The sequence below is a fragment of the Glycine soja genome, chromosome 11 (assembly GCF_004193775.1).
Source record: "Glycine soja cultivar W05 chromosome 11, ASM419377v2, whole genome shotgun sequence".
Taxonomy (NCBI): Eukaryota; Viridiplantae; Streptophyta; class Magnoliopsida; order Fabales; family Fabaceae; genus Glycine; species Glycine soja.
The window spans coordinates 37143286-37153259 of NC_041012.1; the positions used below are offsets into that span (position 1 = coordinate 37143286).

Here is a 9974-nt window from a genome sequence, read left to right on the forward strand (position 1 = left end):
TCTTGAAATATCTCTTTTAATTCAAAAACATGGTGTAATGTGTATCTTCTATTATTTCAGTCATGGAATAAATAACATAAACCCCAAAATAAATTTTTGTTCAAGAATGAAATCTTTTTTGAATTTGTCTAATTCATCCTTTGCTATTAATTTGCCTATGGAAGAGGTATTTAATTAGAAGGAAGAAGAGAAACAATGGTGTGAAAATTTAAGATTAATAATTGATTATTAAATTTATTAGTATTTAATGGTTTTGATTAATTTATAATTAACTTATTAAATCAATTAATTATAATTATTTGTTAATAATCTACCGAAATGATCAAAATTATTAATTTATAAGACTATTGAGAATCAAATGTTACAATTAAACTTAAAAAGACCAAAATTATCAATTAGAAAAATCAAAATTATAATTTAACCTAGACAAAGTGTTTATTCTCTTGTAACAATAATAATAATTAGGATATATATGTTTTTCTTTAAAAAAATGATTGTAGACTTATAATATTTTCACGTGGCATAGTCGAAGTTAACAAAATCGATAAGGGTAATTCATATGAAAAATATTTATTATTATATAACTAATATTTATAATAAATAATTATTTTTGAATATATAACTTACATTATAATTAAAATTCACAACAAATAATTTTTTTAACCAACGAATTATATTATAATTAAAATTAAAAACAAATAAGATTATAATTCAGATTTATGATAGATAATTTGTATTGTGATACGAAGTATTAGATTATTTTCAATTATTAATAATTTTAAAAAAATATTAAAATAAAGATGAAAAGAAAACTAAAAGTGAGAAGCAGTTAAAAAAAATCAAAAATCAAATATATAAATATATAAATAAAGACAAAAGATGAGTATCATGAGATAGTAAAAATCTATTTTTTAAAAATTTATTATCAAATAAAATAAAAATTTAAATTAAATTTAGAAGCATATAAAATAAAAAAATTAAAAGTAACATATTTTTAAAATGTTTTCTTTGCTGGTTTAAAATATAATTTAGATTCATAATATAGGATTGAACAAGGGACAATAAATAGTTAGTAGTAAATACATTAATTTTTTTTTCCATTACTCCACTGCAAGTGAGAAAACGATGTCTTAAATATTGTAAATACCGAAGGTGCCCTCCCCCTCCCTAGATAATCGACCAAAGGGGTTTTTATTATTTCTTACCGGATAAAATAAATAAACCACACTGGCCCATCGATTCAAAATCGCACAGAATCTGATAACGAGAAAGAAAGAAAGAAAGAAAGAAAGAAAGAAAAATTCAAATTCTCCTTCGATTCAATTCAATTCTCCTTCTTCCCCGTTTTCTTGTTCTTCTTGTTCCAGTTCTTGAACTCACCCAGCTAGCTGAATTCCGAAAAAGCCCTTTTCTTGTCCCGAAATGCCGAACCCCTTTTCTTCCGCTTAGCCACCACCAACCCGCCGCCGATCCCCGTTTAAGATGATCGTCCGCACCTACGGCCGCCGCAAAGGAACCCTCTCGGGAACGTATTCGGGCTCGTCCTCTCTAAACGACGACGTTTCGGAGCCATTCAGGGATTCCTTATCTCAGGAGATTGACGACCCTCTCTGCGGCTTCGCGTTCTCCTCCCAGGACTCGTCCTCGCAGCATTGGTCCTTCTTCGATTCGGAGATCGGCGACTTCGGAAACGGCACCGGCGCAGGCGGAGCAAGGGAGTCGAAGAGGGCGAAGCGGGCGCCGGCGGAGGGGATTCCGGCGACGTCGACGCTGATGGAGGCGCAGGAGTTCGGAGAGATGATGGAGCACGTTGACGAGGTCAATTTCGCTCTCGACGGGCTCCGCAAGGGTCAGCCTCTTCGGATCAGAAGGGCAAGCTTGGTGTCGCTCTTGACAATTTGCGCCACTACGCACCAGAGAAGGCTTCTAAGAACTCAAGGGTGCGTCAATTTCGCTCTATCTTTCTTCTTTTCTCGTGAATCTTGAAAAGAAGTTTTATTAGTCCTTGGGTGTTTTATTTGATTTGATTTAGTTTTGTTTTTTCTTTAATTTTGTTGGGTTTGGTTCAAAATATTAAATTTGGGTGGTTTTAGGTTCGATTTTGAATTTTGTTGGCGCTTTTTGAATTTTTGGGATGGGTTGGGAGCTGTAAATTTCGTCGTGGATTTGATGAGTTATTACTTTTTACTTCTCCCTGAGATGGGGAATTGAAAGGGTTGGTAAATTTCTTCGTGAAATTTTTGTTCAGTTTATTATAGTTTCCATTTAGGTAGATTCGATCTTGAGATCTCTTTGGGCATTTTTTATGTAGAAGACTAGAAATGCGGCTTGATGGGGGAGATTAGATATGTTTCAGTTTCCTGGGATTTCGCTTGTTTATTTCACTTAATGGACTTTGTTGCCGTTTTTTTTGTTAAATCTTACTAGGTTTTCTTGTGTACCCCTTTTGGGTGTGGTATTAAACATCTTACGAGGTATTGGGCACCCTCTCCCCAGTGCTTTCTTGTGTGGTTGAACCCCGAATTGCTGGCTTTGCTTCCCACTTGAGTCACCTATTGTGTGTGACTTTCTTGCTATTTGATCTAGTAATAAATGTAAAACTTTCCATATTGAGATTCACAAGCTTAAGAAGATTCATAATAATGCTTTTATCATTTACCCTAGTATTATGTAATTGTCCGTGAGTGAGGCATGGTAATATTGTCTAGAGAAAACTCTCGATTAGGGGTCCTTCAAAAATTTTAGTTGCCAAATTAATCCCACAAATGATGTTTTTTATCATCATTTTAGTCCCTCAAAGATGTCTTTCTTTCATTGCTCTAGCACTTCTTAGATTGTCACCAAATTGTTCCTTTGAAATTTAATTGCCTCAAAATTAGTCCCTCATAGTTTCTTTGTGTCATTACTTTTGTCTTCCTTAGGGATAAATATGTTGTGACATTAAGATCACAAAATCTTTGGAGCACTAACATGGTGACAACTTAAATCTTGAGTGACTTAGACATGGGGCTGACACGGAGTTCTTGAGAACTGACATGACTGTTTATTCTATTTCCATGAATCTTCATTTAAATTTGGAATTTTAAACTGAGTCCCTGGATTGAGCACTTTCTTATAGAAATATACCAGTATGAATGCTTAGCTGATAAATCCCTGATTTTTATGCTTTCTAGGATGGCCAAGACAATAATTGATGCTGTTTTGGGCCTCACTCTTGATGATTCTCCCAGCAATCTTGCAGCTGCAACCCTTTTCTACGTGTTGACCAGTGATGTAAGTCTTCTTATGTTTGTGAAATTGCAGTTAGTGTATTTATGAATAATGAAAGAAGCTATGGGCAATATGAGCATCACTATTATTATGTATTTGACTGGATATGCTTTTGTTTTTCAGGGCCAAGATGACCACCTCCTTGAATCACCTGGTTCTGTTCAATTTCTGATGAAGTTGTTAAAACCAATTGTCTCCACAGCTATTAAAGACAAAGCACCAAAATTTGGCTATAAACTTTTATCATTGCGTCAGAATGATGATATTTTGAAAAATACGACTATGACGGGAAGATTGGACTCCAGTTCTGTAGAAGTTTTTTCCAGAGTTCAAGAAATTCTAGTAAATTGCAAAGAGCTGAAAACTTGTCAGAATGACAGTTGGGGGGAGAGACCAGAGTTATGCCCAAAATGGTTAGCATTGCTGACTATGGAGAAGGCTTGTCTGTCTGCCATTTCTCTTGATGGTATTGTAAAGGACATTTATTTCCAGTTTGTATTATTGGCTGAAGATGTTCTTTTCCCTCTCTTATATTGTGTTCTTTTAAAAGCTAATGTTGGTATTTTTGCTAAAAAATAATTTAGACAACCAAATCTGTTCATTTATATTTTATACTGTTATTTACTATTTAGTGTTTAAAATCATTGGTGATGAGTTTATGAGGTGCCATCTTGATTTTGAAATACAAATAAAACTAATGAGTTCTCAGAACAGTGGTGCTTAATTTGATGAAATCTGGTTTGTTTATATACTAGGGGGCTAATATATTCTGAATTGTATATCAGTGGTGTTTGTTTATGTTAATTTCCACCCCAAATTAATCAGGATTATGCTTTTTTCACTTGTAAATTGTGATTTCTGTTGTATTCTTTCTCCACAAAAAGTTATAGTTGATCAGGAACTAACTTCAATAGGCTTTGCAATGTTCCGTGATCCTGCTGACAGTATTTATTCTTTTATGGATACTCTCAATTGGAACATCTTCTGAGTATTCTTTTATATTTTCTTTGAATGTTTTGTGGGGACTACATGTATTCAGAAACCAGTGGTGCTGTACGGAAGGCTGGTGGAAATTTCAAGGAAAAATTAAGGGAGCATGGAGGACTTGATGCAGTCTTTGAAGTCACCATGACTTGTCATTCAGATTTGGAGGTGTGAGCTTGTATGTTAGTTCATACATATGCCTTACTATATTTGTAGTAGACATAACTTTGGCCAAAAGAAATTGACAGAGACAGTTAAAACAGAGTATTTGCTGATGATATTTTTTGATCTGACATGAGATATTGTATTCTACTGATTTCACTAATTCTTTTATTAGGCTGTTTGGAAAGCTTCCAAATCACATTTTTGTGAGATAAAAGAACAGATTGTATGGTAACATGAGTGTTTGGGTAACTTTTTAGACTCTCAATTAATTCTGCTGCGAGTCAAATTGGTTTTGACTGAATTTTTTTATAGATTTTCTGTTAAATAGATTCTTGGTGTGGGACCCATAAAAAAAATTCTATATTTGCATGCCAAGAGTAATTGTATTTTTTCATCCAAAAATATCAATTCTTCTGAACTCATTTTTAAAATATCATTCTTAAACACAAACAAATTTTTTAACCTTAATTTTTCCATAAATCAATTCTTTCAACATTACTTCTAACATAATCGGGATCAAATTCACCCAATATTTGCTTCCTCAAATAATAAATTATGGTAATTACTACCTGAAACTGTGGATTTGTCTTTCAGAATTGGATGAAGGATAGTTCTCTGTCTATCAAAGATTCAAGAAATGACAAACGAATCAAGAGCCTAACTTTGCTTCTCAAGTGCTTGAAGATAATGGAAAATGCTACTTTCCTAAGCAATGAGAATCAGGTTGACATGTGTTCTTTGCCTGCCTGTTTACTTATAAACTGTTTGTTTATTTTTATAGATGTAATTTTTGCTGTCTTGAATTTTACATGTGTGGCTTTCTCCATCTGTATTGCATAATGCATGCTGCAAGGTCTGTTGCGTTGCATTCATAGCTTGGTGAACTTGTTAATTTATCAATCATTCAATTGTAACTCTTACTTTCTCATTATAGACTCATTTGCTTGGAATGAAAAGAAAATTGAGTCCTCAGGGACCCCCAACTTCTTTTACTGAGCTGATTATAACTGTCATAAAAATCCTCTCAGGTAATAATGATCACTCAAAGAGTAACTTCTTGCTTTTGCTGCCTTTTCCTTATTAGTTATTTTATTTTCAGTAATCATGTTATTTTGCTTTGATTAGTTTGCATTGCTAACAGTTCTAAGCTTTTCTTTCCTCTCTCCCTGCCAAAAATCTTCTAACTTGTAGATCTATGTTTACGTCGAAGTGCCTCTGCTGCATCCAATGATAACAAGACTTACGATCCCTTCTCTATGACCAGTCATGATTCTGAATTGGATCAGCTCAGAGACTATAAAGGTACTAGATTGTTATTATTTGGTTGGAGTTCTATACATGAATTTGCCAAACCATTGTAGAACCTTCATACTCTTACTTATCCTTTTATATGAGACAGGATTGATTTCTCGAATTGTTTCCCTCTTTTAGGAGATAGGCCTCTATTACTGAGGCATACGGCATTCTGAAAGGGACAGGATGTAAAAGGTTAATGTATGCAAACATGGATGAAGAGGACACCTAATAGTAAATAAATGGAAAATTTGTGTTGTTAAGTCTGGAGCATAACTGAAATTAGAAGTGGTAAATCTGTTGAGGAGAAATTAGAATATTAGAGGGAACGATAGGAACTGGTACTGCATGATAGGCCTGAATTGAGAGGAAAAGGGGATGGGTTTGGTCTGGGTGGAGTAATTTGTAGAAAGCTAGCTTTGTTCAGGATGTGGTAATTTGTAGAATGACCATCATTGTTGTGCCTTGTCTTTCATTGTTCTGCACCTTATGTTATAAAGATAATTTGTTTCTTCCCAGGTATTTGGGTTGTGCACTGTTTGTTGTCATATTCTAACAATCTAACTTCTAGAAGATAAATTGGTGGTGACTTAGTAATGTAGAAATAAGTTAGTCTTCAGATTTTCTGAATGCTCCTTCTTTTGAATTCACAGAGAATGAGACTTTATCCATCAGTTCCACTAGAAAGTACCACAGTGTGGAGAGAGCCTCTTCTGTTAAGAGTTCTAATGCTTCTCAGATCAGCCGAATATTGACATGTAATTGGTTGGAAAGTTCGCTATCCATTGCTGAAACTCCCAGCACTTCAACTACTGATTCTTATTCACTAAAGATGAGGGTCAATTCTTCCACGTCTGGGTCTTGTAGTGGTGCATCAAAGAGTTCATACTGTAAAACATCCAGGATTCAAAATAGTTCCGGGAAGAATGTTCGCTTTATGGAAGATACCCCAGTTGTAATCTTGGATGATAGCCAAGATCCCTTTGCATTTGATGAGGATGACTTTGCACCCTCTAAGTGGGATCTATTATCAGGAAAACCAAAAAAATCTCATTCTAAAAAGCATGTGGTAGCAAACAGAGAGTTTGAAAATGAATGTCAATCTCACACCAATGTGAGCCAACAAGAATTAAGTAATGGAGACATCAATTGTTCCAGTTCTGATGTTGGTGATGAAAAAGATTCCAGCCTTCTTGCTGTCTGTCTTCTTGCTGCTGTAAAGGTATTTTTATCTGATTTTGTTTGGTTCTATGTATCATTTAGATACAGTTATTCTCGTAATGTTTGGGTAATTGAGTGAAAGTGGATGACTTGCTTCCCTGTTTAACCATTTGAGAGTTATTTTTGTTTAATGTGCAGTTGTAATCTTGATGCTAGTTACAATTTATTCACTAACTCACTTCTTATTTTAGGTTCTGATGAATTTGACCAATGACAACCCCGTTGGCTGTCGGCAAATTGCTAACTATGGAGGACTGGAGACTATGTCTATGTTAATTGCCGGTCATTTTCCTTCTTTCAGCTCGTCATCGTCATCCTTTGCTCAAATAAAGGAAAATGGTGAAGGAACTACAAAAGATAATCAATCTGATAGGCATCTGACTGATCACGAGTTAGATTTCCTTGTTGCTATTCTGGGCTTGCTTGTAAACCTGGTCGAGAAGGATGGTCATAACAGGTAATTTGAGTAACTTCTGAACTGGCTGTTGTTAATGAGACTAATAGAGGTACATGGACAAGATAGTTTTATTCCGAACAATTAGATCTCCTTACTTTAGAAAGTCTTGGGCACTTGTTCCTCTTAATAAATTTTTATAGGATTTTAATTTTAACAAATATGATTGCTGAATCATGTGTTAACATCTTAATGATCATACATACCAAATTTAATAAATTAAACATTATGTAATAAAAGTATAATGTCCATAAAAATGAAGTTGACTAATGAAATATCAACTAATTTTTAAGTCACCTAAAATTGTGTAAACTTGATTAACTTAAATGTGTATTTCCAATCCAATGGTGGGACTAATAAAATTCAATGCCAAGTAAGCCATTTGTGAAAACCCTTTCAAGCATGCTACTATTTTTTTGCAGATCACGGCTTGCTGCAGCCAGTGTTCATCTACCTTCCTCAGTAAGCTTGCACCAGGAGGTTCGGAAGGATGTTATTCAATTATTATGCTCCATTTTCTTGGCTAACCTGGGTGAAAGTGAAGGAGCTGGGGAAGATAAACAATTGCAACTTGTGGGTAGCATGTTAATTTTTTTCCTTGGAATTCTTGCGACATTTATTTTGTTTATTCGCAGTTTTATTCCATATCTATTGATGTGCTTGTGGGAAGCTTGGAATAGCATGAAATACTAGAATTGCTCTTTTGGTGGGACTTGGGAAATTACTGATTTTATATTCCTGAGTGGGAAATCTATAGCTAATCTGTCCAACTTGTTTACCATATCATGCATAATGGTTCAGCATTATGAGGTGATTAAAAGCTGTTTTTGTTTACTTAAACTGAAATAGTTGCAAAAGAAAAAAAGCAGTTAATTCAAATGGAACAAGCAATGGGTAAAGAAAAATGGAAGTTGGAATTGTGCTTGACTTGATTGTGCTCTGACATGGATAATGCAATAGGATGCATATGGAAAACAATTAGGAATTGGCTTCAAACTTCCAAGATGTGAAAATGTTCTAGTAGATCTCATCTGATTTGTAGCCATTGTCCTTATTTAGTTGTTTATCAATGCTAGAAAGTAGAAAACACTTAAAGTGTGTCCATTGTAATGTAGAGGTGGAAATATATGAAATTTTATTAATCATATGTTTCATCATGCAGAATGATGAGGCAGCTGTTCTACAAGGCGAAAAAGAAGCTGAGAAAATGATTGTGGAAGCTTATTCTGCGCTGCTTCTAGCATTTCTTTCCACTGAAAGGTTGATTGCTTATCAATTCTGAATTGTTTTGTTGCATATTTTAAGGCCTATATAATTTACTTTTTTTGTTCTACAGTAAGAGCATACGTGCAGCAATTGCTGACAATCTTCCAGACCAGAACTTAGCAAGTCTTGTACCTGTGTTGGACAGATTTGTGGTATGTAGCTGTTGATAATTTTTAACACCATGGTGATGAAAATGTGAAGCTAGCTTGACATATTGTTTGTTAGACACTAATTTTGTTCGGGAATGGTAACTGGGGTTTCACCTTAATCATGTTGGACACCTGGGGGCCTCGTCTCCTTTTCCTTTTTTTCTTTTAAGAGTGTTGTTCACACCATTGATAGCTTTTTAAACGCATCATTGTGTCTTGTCTGTAGGAATTCCATCTATCATTGAACATGATTTCGCCGGAGACTCATAAAGCTGTCAGCGAGGTAATTGAATCGTGTAGAATTCGATGAAAATGAAAGCTCAAAAGGAAAACTCTGTACAGCCACAGCATAATTTAGGGTTTGTTGTGAGGAAATGGGACTCCGTTACACGAGTCTGACCAACTTTTATTCTCTGCTCACAGCCCTTATACCCTTATTCTTGTATCACCATGCTGGTGATGATGCTGAGTTGCTTGTATACAAAAAAAGATCAATAGTGAGATACGTACCTAGCATAGTTTGTGTGTGTAATCAATAGTGGTAGTTTTTTTTTTTTTTCAATATTCTTGTTTATTCATTCATTTTCTTGTACCGGAAGCTTTATATCTTTTGTTTCAAGTGCCCACGCCCCTTTTTTCGGAATATAGCTAGCTGGATTAGTCAATCTTGTTTAATGTTAAATACCATCGGAGATTTGTGCGTTAACATTTCCCATTCTAACACAAACAACGAACAGAAACAATCATAAAAAACAACAAACAAATATTCCCTTCTGTGTGCATGGTGTAAATAACATGTTTTGGCCATCGCCTAGCTTGTCTTTTTCCATTCATACTAGAATAAATTAATGGCCGTTCCTTATGTGTGCAGTGTGCATGATGTAAATAACATGTTTTGGGCTGATGTTAGGTGTACCAGCATTATTGTTGGTGCACCAATACTTAAGGGGAAAAGATTGAAATACTCTTGATTTGTAAGTCTTTTAAGTTGATCTATAAGTCTTTTACGGATTAAGTTGATTCATAAAAGTCTTACGGATCACTCTCATGCACATCCAGCACAAATGCGAAGTAAGTGTAACACAGTTTTGGCATTTTCAAAAAATGTTGGGTACACCAACAATAATGCGGGGTATACCTAGTATCAGTCCATGTTTTGGTGTCTCGTGTGA

The 9974-nt window shown here is 34.7% G+C and overlaps 1 protein-coding gene across 1 annotated transcript; it reads left to right on the plus strand.

Annotated features, from left to right (window-relative positions):
* The first annotated feature begins 1200 nt into the window (after positions 1-1200).
* On the plus strand, positions 1201-9467 carry LOC114375319. Its single transcript, XM_028333093.1, has 13 exons — positions 1201-1940; positions 3174-3273; positions 3394-3736; positions 4310-4422; positions 5014-5142; positions 5354-5447; positions 5611-5721; positions 6366-6934; positions 7125-7390; positions 7810-7960; positions 8550-8647; positions 8724-8805; positions 9029-9467. The coding sequence occupies exons 1-13, from the start codon at positions 1483-1485 to the stop codon at positions 9110-9112; spliced, it is 2598 nt and encodes an 865-aa protein (XP_028188894.1). The 5' UTR covers positions 1201-1482; the 3' UTR covers positions 9113-9467.
* The last annotated feature ends 507 nt before the right edge of the window (positions 9468-9974 follow it).

Bases quoted from the DNA above. Each gene is read 5' to 3' on its own strand.
- LOC114375319 (XM_028333093.1), top strand. From the start codon at position 1,483: ATGATCGTCCGCACCTACGGCCGCCGCAAAGGAACCCTCTCGGGAACG. The intron at 4,423-5,013 runs GTGTGAGCTTGT...TTTGTCTTTCAG, and splicing joins CTTGTCATTCAGATTTGGAG to AATTGGATGAAGGATAGTTC. The intron at 7,391-7,809 runs GTAATTTGAGTA...ATTTTTTTGCAG, and splicing joins GAGAAGGATGGTCATAACAG to ATCACGGCTTGCTGCAGCCA.